Raw genomic sequence first — 21,256 nt, forward strand, 5'->3', positions numbered from 1 at the left:
CTGGATAATGTTTCCCATATTCCCACACACACAGCTTTCCGTCATCTGGTTGAACATGAACTTTTCTTCAAGTCACACCCCTCTGACTCCCCACCCACCGTGTCAACAAGTTCACTGTATGTTCACTAAGGCAAAGGGGCTGTTGCCAAGGGAGAACCATTACTTAAGTAAAAGTAGTAATACCAGTATCACGTTATTTCTTTGTTTTGTTTTAATTTAGGCATTTTAAATGTTCCATACTAAAAGGCCACTTCTGATTAAATGTGTAGGCTTACAAACAAAAAAAAATAGTCCTCACATGTCAGACAACGGGTGAAAAAAAGTGGTGACAGTGAAAGCAACAGTGGCCGCTGACCTGACGTTTCAGGCTGATGTAGAATTTGAGTGCAGGAAAGAGGAAATGGTTTACTGCAACAAAACCACTTTAAGGTTGTGACCATTAACCCTGTAGATGTTCTGATGGTTAAATATTATCGCAGGGTGTGCTGCTACTGCTGCTGTTGTTGCAACAGCGCAAAACATGTACTGTAAACATGTCCCAGCAGTTCTTCACACCCACATTTTCACCACTGATGGGCTCAGTCGATGACCTCATACATTTGCCCTGTCCTCGCAGCGTTATCACGTCTGATGTCATCGTTTCATGTCATGGCCCCGCCGGGTCCTGATTCACTCTCATCGACGGGGGCCGCTATGGCTGGAATGCCTCGGAGAGAGTGTTGTCACAGAAACCGCCTGGATGCACAGCTGTGCACAAGGACAAGAGTCACTTCCATCTCTCATGATTTTACGTTTTCAGCCATTTGGAAAAAAAATGTTGTGATGTGTCATGACCTGCTCTTCCCCTTCCTCTTTATTGTGTCTTGACATGAAACTCAACACAGGGGAGGGTTTTACATTCCACAGCTGCCTGCTGCCTGTTTCAGTTTCAGACAGATTTGAGATACCACAAACATCACCCGTTTGAATTAAAGCAATAAATAATCTCCTACATGTGCCTCACTGCTCTCTAATTACACCAACTCCCTTCCTGTGCTCTCCCAAACTTCACTGTTCTCGAGGATTTTATCATCCCTCCCTCCTTTCCTCCTAATCCTGTCTTGTTCTTTAGCGGTAGAGGGAGAAATTTGGAGAATTCTTTTCAGTGACCACACCAAACTCTCCAGTCACATGGCCCCTTTTTCCTTCCCGTCCTTCTCCTAAATAAGGAATTACAATTTGAGTGGGGAAAAAGAGAATGAGCGAAGGGGCGGGTCATAGAGTGAAATAAGAGGACCTGAAGGCGTATCTCTCTCTCTTGCTCCCTCTTTCTGTTGAACGTGGTGAAGTCATATATTTCAGACAAGGGTGTTTGCTGTATTTATACTGGCACTCCTGTACAGTGCACTCTGCGCTGAGTTGTAAGAGAGAAGAAGAAGAAGAGCGGGAACGCAGCAACACAAGCCCATTCTCACCTGCACTCACCTGAAAGCTACTACACAAAGTAAGTGAACTCTTCTCTCTTCTCTCTCATTCATCAATATCAGTTTTCTCGTCTCTCACTGGCAGTCAAAAGATTTCTTTGTTGCTTTGTGGAGCTTGGGGCAAAGTCTGTGCAGGAAACATGAAAAAAAGAAGTCTAATATATCATACACCCCACCCTCGCTTCTCTGTCTCCTTCTCTCTTACTCATGTCTGATCAAGCAGAGGCTGAGGCTAAATGCTCAGTTAAAGTTTAGCTCTGTCTATATGGATTAGATGCCTTCTGAATGACCCACTGGTCTGTAAATTCCTGTGTTATGAAATCCTCCTTCTTATCTACCTCTCAGCTCTACTCACAAGTGCTCAGGGCAAAATGTGAGGCCTCACAGTTTGAGGAAATGTTAACAGATTCAGCCTCTGACAAATCTCACATCAGAGACCCTCCAACATGCAGCCAGTACTGTCAAATAACATGTAATTTTCTACTTTAATATATACCCTGAACATCACACAGCCAGCTCAAGGTATGGCAGTAAAACTCTACATGTGCCTGTCCCACGTGTTGTCACAGTGTAAGGTAAAGTTAAATGTATGAGAGCTTTGGACTGTGAGATAACTTTGGCTTTAGGTGCTGTCTGATCTGTTCTTGCTAAATGCAGTGACAAGGTAACCTAAAGAGTATTGAAATAACAGAGGAACATGGTCATTTAGTCTGTCAGAAATAATTATGTGAACTAGTTTATCTTTCTAGATCCATTATGCTCTTGTCTCAAAGGTTTAGAACCACCTTTCAGTCATTTTTTGAACTAAATGAGTCACTAATGTGAGTTGAGATGCTGCTAAATTGTAAAAACCAACCAATGATGACGTATTTTTTTAGTAGCCTTGTTGCAAAAGCAAGAAAGTTGTGAAACACCTTGTAAAGGATGACTGCGAGTTACTATGATACAGAAGTTTAAGAATTTGGGCGGGGTGGATGAGAGCGATGACTATAACACTAACAACTGAAGTTTCATCTGAGTAAGACACTTAACCCTCAAATGGCACATGGGAGCTGATCAGTAGACTAAACATGAAGGGAAAGTTTTGCTCAGAGAAGCAGTCACGTATCAAAAAGAGCTGCTGTGTAAAGGTAAAGCAGATGATTATTAGTTCGGCAACTGGGGTGGTTTGACTAGAAACAGATAGTCACTGAACAGTGAGACCATTTATAACAAACTGTCAGACATGTCAGGGTAAGAATGTGTCCTACAAGTTATGTATAGAAGTAAACAGATAACAATGGTTATATAGTCATGTTAGAGAAACCATAAAGCTAATTTGGTGAGAGGTGACACGTTGAACGCCGATGTCCACAGAGCAACAGACAATCATTCTTGCATAACGACTGCAGGACAGAAGACAGACAAGACTATGGACTGGAGATAAAAATGCAACTGTAGTTATCTCTTTGCTGGAGCACGTATGAGCACTGTGTCAACCAATTTATGATGCATGTTTTCCATATTTAAAAATCAGCTCAGTAACCTCAGCAGCACACATCCATTATCAACATCCTGGTTTTTGTGGGGGGTTGTAGCTGTGACTCTATGATTACAAGATGTTCCCAGTAACTACTAGGCCGCTCCCAGTTGTTTTTCAAAGCGCGTAAATCGACATAATCCTCCAAAACACACGGTCAAACACCTGTGCATACACTCTGCTTGAATAGCTTGTCCTGGTATGTCTGTTTGCAGCCTACTTTTTACAAATAAGTTCACAGTAAAATCAGACCTGAAATTGGCACATTGACAGCAGCATGACCTCATCTTGTGACATCCAGTCATGTGTGGTTCAGAGATCAAAACCCAGGTCAGACTGAGGGGTTAATCTGAAGAACCAGACTCTTGACTTCATCATCCTCAATCGCTCACTCTTTCTAGAGATAAGTCCTGATGTTTGCAGCTGCTGGATGTTCTCTGGGCATGCCAGGACACCACAGACGGAACTCCTCAGATTGAGAAAGAGACTGCTCAAGAGTTCAGATGTTTGGATATTTACTTCAACCGTGTTGCAGTAACAAATTTGGTTTTGGAACAACTTAATGAACAGGAAGACGCTTCCCCCCCTCCCACATGCCCACAAAACCAGAGCAACCTCAGACTATGAACAGAAACTCAAATGTGATCTATGGCAGCTAGGGCTCCAGTGTGGAACCGTCAGACACAATGAGGATTTGTCAAACTATCAACACATATTGTGCAAGACTGACAAGCCTCTGTTTTGCAAGCGATCTATTAGGTGCGCCATGATGGCCCCGAGGGACACATGTATATTAAACCCAGTTTGCCTGCAGAATTAAAGCATGCACTCCCACACGGTATCTACCTATTACAATGCAAAAACCTATGCATTTTCACTATATTTGTACAACATATACTGCATGTGCCATACTATGTGCATTTGCGTCCACATACTTTGGCAGCAAGTTAGGAAAAGCAGGAACTGGATGATTTTCCTATTACCTGCAAACATCTTCATATGTTATCTGCTTTCCTAGAAGCTCAGAAATGTGAAACTCGTGATTGCGATCTGTAAAAGCAATAACTGCTTCGTGGTGGTTAACACATACGTCTCATGCTTTCACAATTTCACAGGCATGATGGATTTTTTTTTTTTCTCTTTGTTGCTTTTTGTTTTGTTTTTTTTGTTCAAAGGCTGTTTCCATAGTGAGCTGCAGTGTGTTGTTTTGTTTAGAGTCCTGTATATACATAGTTACCTTTGTCAGGGAGGGAGGAAGGAAGTGACAGCTGAATGAGAAAACAGGATGCAGGGACCGGGGCAGTTCTGCTGAAGCTAACAGGAAGCTCATACTGCCTTAATAAGTGAGATAGGCCAACCATAATTACTCACAGAGAACCATTTAGCGTTTCCAATTTCCATACATAAACCATTAAATAATGACGCTGACATGGTCTGGACAGTGGAAATTCAAACCTTTGCTATGCGACTGCCGACTGACGCAAGAAAACGTGCATGTCACACATCCTTTTGATAATCAGAGAAGTAAATGTGCTCTGCTGTTTTATAGAAAAGCAGACACACACATGTACCTCTGTCCTCGACTCCTCATTGACTACTGTCCCTGTCTCCTAATTTAAGCCTTAAAAGAATGATTTGACATTTTGGGAAATAACACTGTTTCACTTTCTAAATGAGAAGCTCTCACATCCATCTGCCAAACATGAGACTTGCTCCCCATCTGTAAAGCTCACTAATTAATATATTAAGCTAGGCTAGTTGGCTTTAACTTCATATTTAACACACAGAACATCTGAATAATCAGCACTTACCCTGACATTGACTTAAAACTGTTTTAACTTCATCTTACCAGAATCTGAACAATGAAACAGCCCCTGGAAGAAGTGAGGACCAGCCAAAATCTGCTCACTCATTCTGGAAGTTTTAAACTGATAGGAGCTCACAAAAACGCACAACCCATTCATTCACACACACACACACATGCACACGCACACATCAGGAAGAGAGCAGCTAAAATCCTATTTGGTCTGAATGCATGCCAGAACTGTGGGTGTGAGCAGGCTAGAGATTTGAATGTGAATGTTGCTCCGTCTATTAAATATCCATATTGAAAAATAAAACAATACGCTGCCAAGTTTGCTGAGCTATCTAACACTCCTCCCAACAGGATCACTATGGCAAACAAAGGTCCTGCCTATGGTCTGAGCCGCGAGGTTCAGAGCAAGATTGATAAGAAATACGACCCGGAACTGGAGGAAAGGCTGGTGGAATGGATCATCGCCCAGTGTGGCTCTGGTGTGGGGCGGCCCGAGCCAGGCAAGACCGGTTTCCAAATCTGGCTCAAGGATGGATGTGTGAGTGTTGGGTCTGTGTTAACGTAAATATCTCTACGTTGCATCGTAATTTGCCTTGTGTACAGTAAATTTAGAGGGATCTGCTCCTTCTGTGTGTCTCTAGGTGCTGTGTGAACTCATCAACAGCCTGTATGGAGCCAACAAGCCGATCAAGGCCATCAAGAACCCCACCATGGCATTTAAGCAGATGGAGCAGATCTCCATGTTCCTCAAAGCTGCGGAAAGCTATGGAGTCACCAAAACTGACATGTTCCAGACTGTAGACCTCTTTGAAAGTAAGACAACCAGCAGAACTCATCTGTATCATTACAACAGGGCCTTGTTAAGTGTTTTGCAGATTTATTGCAGTAAAAATGAGGAAATGAAGCTGCACTGTTTCTGCCCTGTATTTGATGTGAACTCTATTCATTTTGAAACTGTTGCGTGTCTTCAGGCAAAGACCTGGCTGCTGTTCAGAGGACCTTGATGGCTTTGGGTAGTCTGGCAGTCACAAGGGATGATGGGAATTATAGAGGAGACCCCAGCTGGTTCCATAAGTGAGTATAAGCAATTTTTTTTTTCCCCCATGAATGAACTAGTCTGGTAAAACAAAGGAGGTTTCATGTCAGAGCTGAGGAATGACACTGTGGACTGAGAGCTGTGTGTTTGTATGCGTGCAGGAAAGCCCAAGAGAACAGGAGAGACTTCTCAGACGAGCAGCTGAACGAAGGCAGAAATGTCATCGGCCTGCAAATGGGCACAAATAAAGGAGCATCTCAAGCTGGCATGACAGGTTATGGACGACCCAGGCAGATCATCAACAACCCCTGAACCCAAGTGGCGCTCAAACCCTCCTCCAGTAAACACTCCTCCCTCTGTCCTCTGAAAGGCCAGTCAGCGAGGAGGGACAAACTCTGACTCCTACCTTGGCCATTAGGAGCAACATGATCTGACTGCTTTCAAGACTAAACTGGACCAAAACAGGGACCAACGAGAACATGCACACATATACAACACACACTCCATTTTGAGGAAACACAGAAATAGAGACCTTTAACAGTAATTGAACAGAGCATTTTACAGGGTATTTTTACAACTGCACTCTGCTAGGGCCACCTTGTAAATATTTTCTTTCTTAAAGGATCATTCCAGTTGTTTTGCATGTTTTAACTCACTGCCTCAAAACCAAATGTTCTTTTCATTTATGCAAACCATCACATTTTAAAAGTTCTTACCTTCCAGACTTCCACTGGTTTCAGTTCATTTCAGTACACTATAAAAATCAACTTGCAGAGACATGGAACTTGCTTGAGAGAAGTAATTAATCCCATTCAACATTAAGTTTCCTTTTACTTTAAAAGCCACATTACTGCAAGATGGCAGTGCAGCCAGGAACTCTCTTCATATCTCTTCCTGTTGGTGCATTCAAGGACACTCCAATATCTGAGATTTCAGAATCTTTAAAGGACATCAGGCTGTCCTTGAATGCACCACAAGGAGAGTTTTGAAAACTTTCCCAGCTCATTTCTGCAGAACAACATGCTATAATACTACTTTCACAAAAATGAATGATAAAGAGTAAACTGAGCAAACTGTTCAGTGTGATAGATTACCTGTCCCAAGCAAGTTTCAAATGTCTGCTGATTCAGTGTGTACTGGCATGAACTAAAACAAGTGGCAGCCTGGAAGGTAAGAAGCATGTGGAGTGCTGTGGTTTCCAATAATGTCAAGCACAAAATTTGAAGTTAATAGGTTTCGACAAGCAAAACCACCTGTATGGTGTATAAGTTTTAGGAAAACCATAAAATACATACATGTGTGTTTTAAACACAGTCTGCAGTTAGATGCTCTCAGTTAACTCCTTTCTAATAAATGTTGGACCTTCTTTTTTAGAGTTTAACACATGACGGATGATACTGAAATAAAGTTCAATTTAACTATAAAAAAGCCTCTTGTGTGATGAATAGATTAACTAAGAATAGTAAGCTATGTTGATATCTAGTGATAATGCTATTGATCGCACACTGTGCTGTGTGGTTCCTTGGCACCAGGTAAACAATGAAAGAGATGACCTAATGTGCATAGCAACCCATAAGAAACACGTCAGAGTTTCCTCAGGCAGCTATAGCCTAACTAACACCTACCTCTGTTTGCTTTAAAACTGAGCTGAGCTCCAGAGATAAGAGGATGTGATAAAGTCTGCAAAGAAAAAAAAAAGGGCAGTCAGCCCAAAGGTTGGAGGCAAAAAAAAAAAAAATGATGGGAGGGAGTGATGATGGGTGGGGATAAAGTCTGGATTTTTCCTGGCTGTGTTTTCTCTGGTTGGGTGGAACGAGAGAAACAAGAGGGACTCAGAGGAGGACTATCTCTATCCCCTGCCAAGGTTTTGTTTATACTGTGTTTTTTCTCAAGTGCCGCCTAAGCTGTTCAGCATGAACTGACTCAGAAAAAGGCCAGAGATGGAGACAGAGATGAAGAAGAAAAACAGGAGGGAGAAGATAGTAAAATAAGAGAGTTAGGTTTGAGGACAGAATGAGACATAGAGAGACAAGAAGAAGAAGAGGGACTTGAAAAGAAAGAAAAGAGTACAGGTCAAGACAGAACAGGACGTAAGAAATCAGAGAACTTTTCCAAAAAAGGAGTGATCATTGCAGAGGAAGGACAAACAAAAAGACTTCCTTTTCCCCTTCATTCTTATTGTCAGTCTGGTAACAGGAAACTGTGTGTACAAAGTGTTGACACTGAGGGGTAAAATGATGCATTGTAAATTCATATAAAACAAGAACTGACTTAAAACAAGTGAAAACAATACAGTAAACATGCAGTTTGCCATTGGGGTGTCATATCTTATGTTTGGAGTCTTTCATTTTTAGTTTTCTAATTGATTTATTTTCACAATAAAAGCATTCAAAAACTGCTTCTCTCACATGCTTGATCACTGTGGCAGTCACACTTAGATTAAATAGTTCATGAAGACTTTTACTTGCCTCTGATGGAGCGAGATCATCATAATGCTTTTTATAATGTCCTCAATATTAAAACTTGCTCTACTGTTCGTGACACTGCAGCACATTAGTCTCTGCGGGATAGCGGCTGTCACCTCGGCTGTAGCTTAGATAATTATAATTGCCAAAAAAGTATTTATTATTTCAACACTAATATTTATTTCAGCACTTGCAGACTGGTTTGCTTTGGCATAAGTGAGCTCTTTGAGTCTCACACTTCTCAACACATCAGCTCTAGTTTATCTCAAGGGTCCATTAACACGACGTGCTGACACTCTTTTACACTGGTTCCTTCTTGCTGTTCGTCACTGTCTACATCAAACATCGCCATCGCACTGTTAAGTCAAGAAACAAAAACATTTCACGAAATGTGCGAGGCAGGTCCAACTGCGTCATAAAGCAGATTAAAATAGATTCATCTGTTTGAATTATTCTCTGAATTTTATATTGTTTATTTTACTGTTTATTATTTATTTGAAACTATCATCTATTCATCATGTAAAGGGCATGAACCACTTCGTTATCATTGGAGGATCATGACATGAAGGAAACAAGTGGGATCACTGAAGAGTTTACAAGTCACTCCATGTATATGTTTGCTCCTGTTGTGTCTTCGGTTTTAGAAAATGTCCATGCGGTGCCAAATAATTCTAAGAAATGAGGGTGAGGTCTTTAAGATTTTTAGAGACCTCTTTAAAATGTCAAATTAGACTTTGCAAGCACTTTTACTTTTTACTTCATCATTCGTTGACTAACTGAGCTAACAAATTTTATCACATATAATTTACTCCCTGACCTTCCAATCTTATCAGCTATTGTTTGTAGTGAAGTGTAACTTGTTTAATCCATGAATCATTCAGGTGACTCATGATTCATTTATCATTAATGGGTCATTTTAGTAAATCTGAGTGAAAACTACAATGTCCCTCTTTTTTATATGCACTTATCCTTAAAAAGGCACTTCAGTAAAGCTAATCAGTAAAACATTATGGTCCTATTTTTCAATTGGTGGAAATACGGTAACCGTGCAAATGGGACACTATGATTTTGATATTGAGTTTTAATAACTCATAAATTGATTTCACTTCTGGCCTGCCACACCACCATGGAAGGCAGCTCAAATTAATGAGACTTAAAAACCCATTTTTCACAATAAAAATATTCCCCAAGCTAAAACCAAAACAAACATACTTTTGATCCTTATCTTATGGCCTCAGTCTTTTTAACATTTCTGCAGCTAATTTGTTGCAGAGCAGCGGTGGCTGGCCTTTTTTGACACAGGAGCTGTTTTCTTCGTTCCGTCAGGGTTTTAATGAAAGTGTGGAAACACCGACACATCACTGGCTTCACTGCAGGGGAATGTACTTTGCTGCCATACAGGGGCATAACAGCGATGACAATAACCTTGAGGTTAGAGAAGTGGCCTTTTGATCAGGGAGAAGCCAGTTTCAATCTACAGACCATCTGGGGAAATGTGAATGAATAAGCTGATTAATACCTTCTTCTCCTTCTTTAACAGCTAACACTGTACTTCTGAGCATGGCAAGAGGTGGAGCCCTCACTGCTTTGGTGGTTACAGTAGAGGTCCACTAAGGCCCAAAGGTAATTTCAAATTTCGGGAAGCATATACCTCTGTAAGTTCTCAAGCTTAGTGTTCAGGAAGGTTGCGAGGCTGTAGCCTGCTCCAGACCCCAAGACTCAATTAAATGAAGCAGCCATTGAGTTTGATTATTAGGCTGGAACTAATGCCACAGTTAGTAAAGTCAGTAAGGTGGTGTGAGGACACTGAGTGACGCAGTGGAAAAAGCTGTCACACACCACTGCGGAGACATGACTTCAGTCCACAGCAGTGGAGTTTCTGGCTCCGCCATTAAGAAGGCAACCGGCAGTGTTTGTGTTGGGAAGCCAGTGAGGGACTATGTCCCTGTCACAGCACTAGTGACTCCTACTGGCTGCTCTGTCTGATGCAGGCTCATTCACCCCCATGCAGAAGGCACAAAGACTGATGTACCATAAGGTCCCATCAGTAACTGTTGTATTCATTTATTTATTTTCCAAGAACAAGACTGAACTTTAAATTTAATCTCTGAAGCAAACATGGAAGACACATCTAAGAAAACAAGTGCTAAGAAAAATGAGAAAGAAAAATTTGAACATCTAAAATTCCTGGACAACTGGACAAAATCTATCTGCTGATGAAGATCATGTGAAAGGACCAAAAGCTCCAAAACAGCTACGAATGGTCAGTGTGAAATTTTTGTTTGAAGATACATTTTGGCCCTTTGTCCATAGTTGTATTACACATGATATGGGCACAAAATCAAGTCATCTAAACAACAAAGGGTACTTTAATGCACTCATATAGGGTACAAAGACAAGCTTTTGTGCTCCAAGAGGAAGAATTCTGCTTGGTGTTTTTTTCATTTAACAGATTCCTTAGATGATTCAAACAGGACTCTAGGTATTCAGTGCTTTTCCCCCAATTTACACCTTTTCCCACAAGCGGATCAACTGTTCTATTACATTCATTGTTTGTAGGTCTGTCACATTACTCAGAATACATCTCTACTTCGGGGAAACCCTGAATTAACACATGTATGATTTGACAATACCAATCATGTCTTACAATAGATGTCTGACCATAGATGAGAAGGGAATCAAATTTTAATTTGCTTCGTAGGCGTGTTTGGTTTTGTACACAATGTCAGGAAGAGATGTCGAGCCTGAGGTTGTGAGTGACGCCTCCTTTTCAAAAGTCACGGTGCTCGTGAATAAATCTCATCACAAAAGAGGAGGACAAGTGAGAGGCGTTGCGGAATGTGAGAAAAACAGATAATAGGTTTGCAGCTATTTTGTTTCTGCAGAGGAAAAACGCACGCAGTGATTGGTTGTATGCCTGGAACAGGCCAAAGGGCAGCTGGTCGCTGTTGAGTATTTGGCACTAAACTGCATTTAAACACAAAAAATATTCAGCTTCTTAATCTATGAGAAACACATACAGACATTAACTGACAGCAGAAACAACTTTAGGCTGCTTTGGTTTGTATGCAGCAGGGTGAGGGTCAGTCCAAGGTCTTTAGGTGATGCCATGAAAGACTGCAGTCAAGAAACGATTGCCCTGGGTGAAAGAGAAGTAAATAGGACAGTATGACCCCGACCTGAGACCTGCTGAATTAGCTTTAGGACCAAGACAATTATCGAGAGGTGCAGGGCAGAAATCAATGGATATAAATGAATTTCAATGACCTGGTCATGGAGAAGAAAGACCCTTTGGAATTCTTCTGGACTGTTCGAGTGAGGCAGAGATGGTGTTGCACAAACCTTAATACAGGTAAAACGTCTCTTTTTGCAGCCCTAGTTGCTAATTATGAGCTAGTTCGGTTGTATATTTTGCACTGTAAGCCCTCCTCCATTTTCTGCTGATGTCTTGTTGTGTAGATCCTCTGAATATGTGTGTGTGTGAATGACTCATGAGCACAAAATAAGGTCGGTCAGGAACCACAGAAGAAGGTGCTGTGTGATGACTGCATGTGTTGTAAGCTCTGTATGTGGCGGCAGTGAATGATGAGAGGGTAAAAAAGGTAGGTCACAGGAGTATCAGGTGTAAATGGTGGGTAATGTGATTCAGGAAGCAGGTGTTTCCCTTCAAACCTGCTGGTTTGAGGCCAAATATTGAGATCTGGGACAGTGAGAGAAAGACAAAGCCATTGAAAGAGAGCAACCTGCTAACACCTTAGGTTCTGCAGTTTATCGCCTAAATAACCAGTTGTGATAATCTTGCACCTTATCATGTGACAATAGCTGCTGTGATGCTATTGTATTGTGATGCTATTGTATTGTGCGGTGAAGCTGTAAAAGGCTTTTTGTTCCTCGGTGACAGTGATGCAGCCTTTTGTCTGCACATGAATCCTTGAGTCACAGTAATTATTATTTATTTCAGGATATTTTTATTTAGAAAATTATACTAATTGAGACTTTGTTTTAAAACTGCTGCTGTTTCCCTCCATCGTTTATTATATGTGATACGTGAGACTAAAGTGACTAAAAACTGAAAATAAACTAGACGGGGCTCAGGAGGGCCCTCACCTGGTTGATGCAGGTTACTACCACAGGACCACAGAAGCACAGCTCCAACACCTAATAGAAACCCCACAGTCCCTTGGTGACAGCAGACACAGATTCCTGTTGTAAACATTTGCTCTGCTGCTAAGCATAAAATCTAAAATAGCACAGTTACTAAAAACCTTCCTGTGGGGTTTTCAGGATTTTGGGGGGTTTTCTAAACTTCTGCTTTTATCATGACAACAACTTCTCTATTTCATTTTCTCTGAAATATAATCTGATTGTTGAACTTAAGACATGTGACAGGTTTATTTGAACTTTATATCAAGCAATACAACATCACAAGGGTCACAGCACAATGACATCTGACTAAAATAGTATTAAAATATGAGTCGTATCACATGGTGATCAAAGAAGGTGAAACCCATGAGTGAAATTTAACTAATACTAATTTAGACAGGAAACACAGTCACTTATTTCCATGGAAGTAAATTAAATCTCTGGAATGATTTTGAGAGCACATGCATACGCCTGCTTTTGATTTTAAAGCCACAGGCGGTGAAAGGACAGCTTGTCAAAATCAGAGAACTACACCATCAGTAGGACGGGTGTGTGCAACTATTCAGAGTATGTGTACTGTTGTTTGTTTCCACTCTGGACCAAATGTTTAATGCTTGTGTCACTGCTGAAGTGGTAAATGAGCTGGCATTTTTAGCAAACGATCAGTGTCCCTGCTGAGTCCCTGTGCTGTGTTATTCCATACAGTATTGAAGCAATAGCCTGTAGCAGATGACATATGGGTTTAATACCCAGATGCATTTTGTAACCACTTTATCACACTTGGCAGCATATTACCAACTCTAACCCAAAGGGTTCATACATAAAGCAGCCCCTTAAGTGGGAATGTATATTTAATTGGGACTTAATGTTTTCTTCTTGCCCTCCCTGTTCGTACAGGCCCTTCAGATGCTACAGTGAGTGGTACGGACTCCCAGCACTGCCAAGCTTGTTAATACTGACCTGCAGCCAAATGTTAAACGGGTCAATAGAGCGGGAACAACACACAAGACCAGGTGTAGATTTTATCAGGGCGTAGCTAACTTGACTGTGATGCCTCCGCCTCAGTGAATGCCTGCTGGGATTAGAAAGTTATCATTTCCCATTTTCACACGTTGATAGAAGGAGCAGTCAAATATTTATCTATAGACTACAATGGCAGTTTTAGACTTTAGAACATTAAGTGGATATTTAGATATGGCAGTCTGTGGACCAAATATCTGTATATTTTCATTTCCCTATAACTTTGTTGGATGAGAGGTCCTATCAATTTGTTTACCAGTTCAGGTTGTACTGATTGGACTTTTGCTTTTATTCTGAAAGCTGAAATGAGGTAAAAACTAGCAAAAAAAAACCTGCTTTAATTCCTCAATCACATGAAGTTGTAACGTGAATCCACAGACAATTACTTTGTTTACGTTGTTTAGTCTTGCTCTGAGTTTAATGTGCTTATTGTGCTTCAGACTTCACACACTCAGTAAACGGTCTGCAGTGCAAGCCTCCAGATGGACCAACTATTTTTGCTGCACGGGGACAGTTTTGGGTCACAGTTAAAATTAATGAGAGCAACATCAAAAGTGCGCAAATGGTTTATTAACTAGGTATTTTACAACTTGCCAGCAATCAAATACATTCCAGCACGCGTAACTAAATGTTTAATGAGGATGTCTTAACATGAGATTGGCTCTGCTACACTGCCTCTGAGAGCTGTTGGTGAATTATTACAACATTAGAGAGATAAACTTGGTGAAAGCAAATTTATTAGGCAATAATGAACTTTCTGGCTGAAAGAGAAGAGGCGTGGAACAAGCACTGAGTCTTGTTAGTGTCTGTCTCAATCTATTTCTCTGATGAAATGGTTCCCTCTGTTGGTGAGTGTGTAACACTGAAGCACTGTGCTGAAAATTATTTAGTTCAAGGCCACAACCAATGAATCGTTTTCTTTAAACTTCAAATGTGATCATTCCTTTGATAATGTCCAAAAAATAAAAAAAACACCACTCTCACACATGTTGAGCTCCTTGTTTGTTTGTTTTTTTATTGGAATGCTTTAACGCAATAACGTGACAGCGAGTCAAAACAGTGCAAATACTGTATTGCACCAAACACAGACTCCCACAACCTGAACGCTCTTCAAATTTCATTTTCCTCAAGCTTCACATGTCTTATATACAACTGCGGTCACTTCCAAACACTCACACGTCCAACTTACACAATCCAGTACCAGACATACCGCGCACAACCGTCCCCATGAACACTTAAGGCACACACATACACCATTTACATTTAACACAGCACGCGAATGTGCAGAGCTTAAGACAGCAGTATAATTTGATGCTCGACAAGAGACTCTCAGCCACAATCTGAACGGAACTGAAGCCACGGAGAAACAGCTACAGTATAAGCTCACAGACGAATGCTTTTATATTTTATATGACCTGTGATCTGTGATTGCTTTTTAGCATTTAGCGTGACAGGATTCAGTACAGCTGTGTTCAGTAGCTTCTTACTCCTTTAAAAAAAAACAAAAAAAAGTCAACAACTATACCATGTAGAGATGATGTCAGGTCTCAGGGTGGCAGGGCTGGAGTCAACTACGAATACAACAGGGACAGAAATAAAGAGGTGGTGAGTAACAGAATGAAGAGGTGCTTCTACGAGAAAATACTGTATATTCATGTATTAAGGAGGGAGAGGGAGAGAGAGCCTGTGCTAGTCAAAGTCTGAGGGTCTGACTGTGAATATCTGGACATGTTAGAGTGAGATACAGACGCATGTCCCACATGAATCGGCACTCATTAAACACTATGATTAGCAACCTAAGATGAAGGCAGGAGGAGTGAAGCTAATGTGACAGCCACCTGTTTATCTCCAAATGTCTTACTTCATTGTGCACTGAGGGATGCTAGAAGATTGTGACCTGAAATTAGGATATTTTTTCTACGCAAAAAAAGTCCCCAGGACACAGGGACGAAGTGGTTAGGAGCACAGTTTAAGAAGCTGTGTAGTGTAATAATAAAAAAACCTTTTTTAGACATTTAAAATGAAATGTCACAGTAAATGTTTTTCGGACCTAAACTGTGAAATGTAACTCTACAATTAAAATGTAAATAGACTTTCTGGATGTGACAGAAGTTTTGCATGAGAGCAGCAGGGATGGGGTTATTTGGAAGACCTGTGTAGATTATCGGTCACGTAGATTCAATAGCGTAACATCACTAATGGATACGTATAAATGCATGATTTTGACTGACATTCGCTCATTTAATGTACGTAAATAATTAAGGTACACTTAATGTGATACAGAAGCGTCGGCCGACTTTCTACGGCAGAGCTGAGGCTCACTTCAAAATGTGCATGCAGTGAAGATCAACGTCAGGTTTGAGCCGAACATTTCAGGTGACACAAAATGAAGTACTGATCTACTGTATGTGTGGTCTCTCCAGATATCCACTGATCTATTTTTATATTGATTAACAATTTGTAAAGACATCTAAATAGTTACACAAAAGTGAACGTTTAGTAGACTAAGTGCTCCTCAACTGGCCGAGAATGTGAAATATGTGAACTGGACTGACAAAACTATCGGAGTCAATTTGTGTACATTATTTTGTATGTTTGTGTTGCAGGATTACGCTGTGAGCCAAATCATCTATGAGTCATTTTTAAAAACTGCTCATTGTGTATCTTGGCAGTGGCCCCCTCTGTGGCAGTGGTTCCCAACCTTTTTGACTTGGGGACCCTTTAAAAAGGACGCAATGTCACACCAGCGAGAAATTTTTATTTCTCCAATTGTTTCATTCGGATTTTTAAAAGAATGAAGAGGTGAAAGCATCCAGTGTTTTGTGATTTAAAGAAAAAAGCACTAAATAGTGACATTTCATAAAAAATAATCATTGTTCTGTTTTGTGTTTTCTTTCTTTTTTTATCCTTCTTTCCTTCTTGTGACCCCTCTGATTTTTCCTGGCACAGCTTGGGGGACGGGGGCAGAGCACCAGGTTAGGAACCACTGCTCTGTCATATAGCGGTCAGACTCATAACATTGTACAATGTTGGGATAACGTTCTGCTTACTGTATGTTGTGCGCTGGACTTCTCATGTGTTAACAGAGAGGCCGCACAGTTAACAGTTTTGCAGACATTAAACAAAACATGAAGGAACCAATTAGATTGTGTTTTTCTGTTTTGTTTCATGTCTCTGTGGCAAAGGTGATGGAGGGAAACGCTCATTTTATCCACAGGTCAAGATTAATCTGTGTGTGTGCGCCACCGCAGTCCCACATGATCTCAGTTTATCTGTCTGTGATTCAGAGTAGTCTGACCTTGGTAAATCCTTTTGCAATAAAGCCTACTACTGCAATCACAGTGTCTATGTCTGTAGTGAGGTCTCTCTCCCTCTTCAGCACCTCTCCACACCCAACCCTCCGCTCATGAATGTCATCCCATAACCCTCATGGGCCCACTCACATCAGGGCACCTCTCCCCCACCCCCAATGAGTGAGCCCTTCCTCCTCCTTAAGATACCAGGGGCACGTCTCCCCCATCTCCCACAGCAGCGGGTGAGACATGCCTCTGGATAAATGTGCTGCTCGGCCATGGCCCTCAAACCAGCGACGCCCGTCTCTCCTCTGGCGTCTCTTCCAGTATCTGAAGCAGCAGGTCACTGAGGGGCTTGGCTACGTTGCGGTAACCTGTTGCCGTCAGGTGAAGGAAGTCAAACATGTCCTGTGGGATGATGGTTCCATCCGAGTGGACGAACTCCCCGCTCACATCCAGAAACTGAGCCTGGCCCAGTCGTGGCAGCCAGGAGCGCAGGTACCCGTTAACGGCAGCATTCTTCTCCCTCAGGGGGTTGGGCCGTTCACCTCGAGGCAACAGACCCTGAGGACAAGAAAAATATTTTTGACCAATTTATGAAGGTCAATATGTTGACAGTTAAACCTTGATATTTTGTATTTATATATCCTTTAGGGTAAAAGAGCCTAAATTTAATTCTAAAACTGACCTATGACCTTTTCATTAGCATCTCCCATTGAAATCCAGTGACATGGACTGTCAACAGGTAAACAGATTCTCAATACTTGATTAGCTACACACACTTTATTATTTTTATAATTTATAAAGCTTTGAAATGTTCCCTTTAATTTTCAAATTTTTATCTGTACTCTTATTATTCTTCATTGTACACCAGCCTTTTGGCAGATGTAAGCAGACAGAGAGAAAGAGAACTTGTTTCACTTTAAACTCTAAATTTTATATTTATGGAAGACAATTCAACTGGAACCTTAATTTGCCTTAACGGAGATAAGAAGTAACAGAACTTAAAAGCATTTTGTTCTGCCTTGTCTGTCTGGAAACGTTTTTTGAATATTAAAAAAAATAAAATAAAAAATAAACAGTCTGATTGATTGGTTTTCATTCAAGTGATTTTTCTGACCCCGTCTTTTACCACATATTGCCACAAAACAGCACACATTTGAAAGCTGGTGACTTATTTTGTAACAATTAACATTAACAGTTAAAAAGACAAAACACAAAACAACCAAACTTACCAGGACGACTACCTTTGCCTTAGGGAGGCGGGAGGTGAGCAGTTCTGCAATGGCAAGAATTCCTCCCGCAACTTGCTCTGCTGTGTGTTCATAATTGTTGGTTCCTACCCACAACACCACCACCTGGACAAGACCACAGACAGACATGTCCTTCACTTTCACAGCACACACTAATCACCGGAACTGATGTCAAAGTGTGACTTCGCTGTAAAAACTAAGCAGTATCCTGTCTTTCCTGTCTCATGGCTTGATATCTGGGCAATGGGTGAGCAGTGCAAAGTGTCCCCAGTGTCTACATCACAGCACTGCTAGCATGTTATAAAAGCCTGCTGCTGCTAAACCTTTTTCCAAATGCACACCGCAACTACATATGATGGCTGCAGCTGTTTGCACATTTTGTTTTTGGTAAATGACAGTAAAAGAATTTGTTTTGGAGATTTGTTTCTTTTCCTCTGAAGATCTTAGCAGGCCTGTCTTACCTTGGGGCGGATGTTCTCCAGCTCTCCATTCTGCAGCCGCCAAAGCACATTACAGGTGGTGTCCCCTCCAATGCCAAAGTTGAGTGCATGAAGAGGAGAGAACAACTCCCTCCAGACCTGTGAACGGGAAACCATAAACCTGCATTACATGTGAGAATTTCTTGCTTTGGTGACTAATGTCAAATAACTCACTGATTGCTGACAGGAAAGCAAGTCCATCAGGAACAAGATACATCACAACAACATATGTATCAATGCAAGACAAGTGAGGCAACATAAACACATGTACAGCACAGTACATTTATATTATGTATGTAGAGTAGTGTGATGCTACTGCCATGTGAGAAGTCAGGAGTAGAAATGTAAATGTCTTATCTCACCTCATACTGCTGCATTAGTTGTACCATAGAGTCCCCCACAAAAAGAACATCTGGTTCACCATCCTTACACTCCTGCACGAACCTTGTGTGCTGTCAAAATAAAAATAAAAAAACACAGACTCCTCAGAAAAGAGCTCATGACCATGAGAGGTGGAATCATTGGATTTAATTGATGGAAAACAATACAATCTAATCAGTTCCATGTTAGGCCTTTTAATCTGAGTTAACACCTTTGTTTTCTAAATCTTTACAGGAAGATAATACTTGTTAGCCTTCCCAGTCAGACAAAATCCTGCAAGTTCCTCACAGTCAAGACATGTCTGGTGCCCCATCTGATATAGAGCTTGGAGCAAAGCAGACAGACTCAGTCCAATTAGCTTTGGAGGATTAACCTTGCACAGACCTACTAGGAGGAGCTACTAATCAAGCTAGATGAAGTGGTTGTTTGAAAGAAATACAAGTCTTAGGAATGGTTGTAACAAGAGGTCAAGTCTTCAACTAATACAATGATGACAACCCATATCAACCTCACCCCACATTTGTCACTTGATATTATTGAAAGTACCACCAAAGCCTTGTCTCATCATTGGTGCAGATCCAGCTTGCATGTCTTTAAATAGTAAATAGGGGCAAATGAACAAATAAAGTGATCTAAGAACAAGGTCATAAATTCCAACAAAGTGCGTGATTTACATGTCACATGTGGGAAACTTAATCTGTATGACACTAAGCTTTATTGTTTATTATGTGTGAGAGTTGAAGAATTGAGAGTCATATGATTTTGAAGCATGCATAATCAAAAACATGACAAAAGTGCAACCAAAACCTGTCTGTATAAACTTAAAAGAAGTTTCTGTTTAAACCCTACCTGCACACACAAGGAACAAATCTGGTGTTTTATGATATACAGAGACAAAGAGTGAATTTCCTGCATAATAATAAACACCACCAACCTGTGACATCCACCGTCCATCTCCTTGTACATCCTCCACTGGCTGAGCCACTGCAGCTGGGTTCAGTTCATCACCACTCATCCTAAAGGAGATACCATCGCTTATTGCTCACTCACAGATAAATAACACAATACATAACTATAAGAACATATTAAGGTTGCAAGAAGAGGAAGAGATCATGCTGTTTTAGGTTGGCGCTACATTATGAGGAGGAAAGCACCAGCACTAGCTAGCAATAACCACTGCTGTGATGCAGCAGCTTAACGTTACAGGAGTAGACAGACTGTCCTAATACGGATGTAGGCTACTTTCGCTTTCAAGTCGGGTGCTTACAGATCACACAGTAGATCGCATTAAATCCGCAAGGTTACTGTTTATCTGCCGTTAGCTTGTTAGCCGGCTAGCTAGCCAGCTAATGATTGGAGACTTATGGCTCCATCTCTGATACTGAAACGTTTGACACGCCCGTCGTTAATGTGACCATTTCCAGAAATTACTTTGTTTTTTATTTGCACCACAAGCTACCTGGCAGGGTGTTGTCCGTCACTTCTCGGCTGCCTCGGCTTCAGAGCAACTCTTTAACGCCGACTTCACTGCACCGCTGTCGGGTAGTCGACGCGGGTGATGCTCGGTAGCAACCGTTAGCTGACTCCAGCTCTACGAGACAACAAAAGGTGTGTCAAGAAGGCAAATCACAGAGACTCTTTAGCGTGGAGAGCGACGACCTGCTACCACTAGCCGTAACACCGGTGGAAGGCACTGCAGCGAGCTACAAAAATATAGGGAATTTTTACCCTGAGGACTGATTGTCAGGCACCTATTCCTTACAGGGTGTAGATTCAAACGCTCATCTCGGCAATAACTAGCCCTAGCTAACCTTATGTAGCCTAAACTTAAACACTGCTACCTTCTGTAATTTATGGAAGTTGCACAGTTTCTAGTGTGCTTTCCTGAGAGGTAAACGACAGGGGAAGAATTATTCCCGCAATGAATCATGGGTGGGTCGTTGGTGGGAAACTGCGATTAAAACAGTTTAAAATGTTTCCTCTCGGACTGCCAAACAAGAAAATACTCCTCAATTGTGTGAGATAGTTTAAATTGATGTCAAACGCCGGCTATGGAGAAAAAAAACGTCAAACTGGGAGGTTGTATTTGAGCTTAGATGCCTTAAAGCGACATTTTTGCTGGATGACGTACTGTAAAACGATCTCTCACTTCCGCTCGCGGCCCATCTCTGATTCCAGTTCGCTGTGCCAGCTAATCGCAATGCATCATGGTCACGTTAGATCAAGTGCTGCCTTCCAGAACTCCGGGAAACGAAGGAAATATCAGCTTCCCTTTATACCAGCTGTTGGAGGAATTGCGGCGATGCATACTTTAACATACAGCCAGAGGCAATCGCTGACTTTCAAGGTCAGCACCTTTAAATTACAAATTGCTCTTACCTGACACTT

At 41.3% G+C, this 21,256-nt stretch overlaps 2 protein-coding genes across 5 annotated transcripts; one reads left to right on the top strand and one right to left on the bottom strand.

Moving 5' to 3' along the window:
* The first annotated feature begins 1,318 nt into the window (after positions 1-1,318).
* Positions 1,319-6,909, top strand: LOC121190757 (transgelin-like). The gene is made up of 5 exons (XM_041051745.1): positions 1,319-1,483; positions 5,150-5,336; positions 5,440-5,611; positions 5,770-5,872; positions 5,996-6,909. The coding sequence occupies exons 2-5, from the start codon at positions 5,157-5,159 to the stop codon at positions 6,144-6,146; spliced, it is 606 nt and encodes a 201-aa protein (XP_040907679.1). The 5' UTR covers positions 1,319-1,483; positions 5,150-5,156; the 3' UTR covers positions 6,147-6,909.
* A 7,508-nt stretch (positions 6,910-14,417) lies between these two features.
* Positions 14,418-21,027, bottom strand: pafah1b2 (platelet-activating factor acetylhydrolase 1b, catalytic subunit 2). 4 transcript variants are annotated; one of them, XM_041052296.1, is made up of 8 exons: positions 20,597-20,800; positions 20,328-20,459; positions 19,803-19,884; positions 18,850-18,939; positions 18,470-18,586; positions 17,991-18,113; positions 17,009-17,319; positions 14,418-15,033 (listed from the first exon to the last, which is right to left on the bottom strand). In XM_041052296.1, the coding sequence occupies exons 3-7, from the start codon at positions 19,881-19,883 to the stop codon at positions 17,041-17,043; spliced, it is 690 nt and encodes a 229-aa protein (XP_040908230.1). In that variant the 5' UTR covers position 19,884; positions 20,328-20,459; positions 20,597-20,800; the 3' UTR covers positions 14,418-15,033; positions 17,009-17,040. The 4 variants fall into 4 exon arrangements, with proteins under 4 accessions (XP_040908230.1, XP_040908229.1, XP_040908227.1 ...); XM_041052295.1 differs by lacking the exon at positions 20,597-20,800 and adding an exon at positions 21,000-21,027 and having other exon boundaries at positions 14,418-17,319; XM_041052293.1 differs by having other exon boundaries at positions 14,418-17,319; positions 20,597-20,797.
* Positions 21,028-21,256: the final 229 nt, after the last annotated feature.

The sequence above is a fragment of the Toxotes jaculatrix genome, chromosome 12 (assembly GCF_017976425.1).
Source record: "Toxotes jaculatrix isolate fToxJac2 chromosome 12, fToxJac2.pri, whole genome shotgun sequence".
In the NCBI taxonomy this organism is placed as follows: Eukaryota; Metazoa; Chordata; class Actinopteri; family Toxotidae; genus Toxotes; species Toxotes jaculatrix.

Excerpts from the sequence above, each read along its gene's own strand:
- LOC121190757 (XM_041051745.1), top strand. The coding sequence starts at position 5,157 with ATGGCAAACAAAGGTCCTGCCTATGGTCTGAGCCGCGAGGTTCAGAGC. Across the intron at positions 5,612-5,769 it reads GACTGTAGACCTCTTTGAAA|GCAAAGACCTGGCTGCTGTT; the intron begins GTAAGACAACCA and ends GCGTGTCTTCAG. Across the intron at positions 5,873-5,995 it reads GACCCCAGCTGGTTCCATAA|GAAAGCCCAAGAGAACAGGA; the intron begins GTGAGTATAAGC and ends GTATGCGTGCAG.
- pafah1b2 (XM_041052295.1), bottom strand. The coding sequence starts at position 19,883 with ATGAGTGGTGATGAACTGAACCCAGCTGCAGTGGCTCAGCCAGTGGAG. Across the intron at positions 18,587-18,849 it reads AACTAATGCAGCAGTATGAG|GTCTGGAGGGAGTTGTTCTC; the intron begins GTGAGATAAGAC and ends TCCCGTTCACAG. Across the intron at positions 17,320-17,990 it reads AGGCAAAGGTAGTCGTCCTG|GGTCTGTTGCCTCGAGGTGA; the intron begins GTAAGTTTGGTT and ends TCTTGTCCTCAG.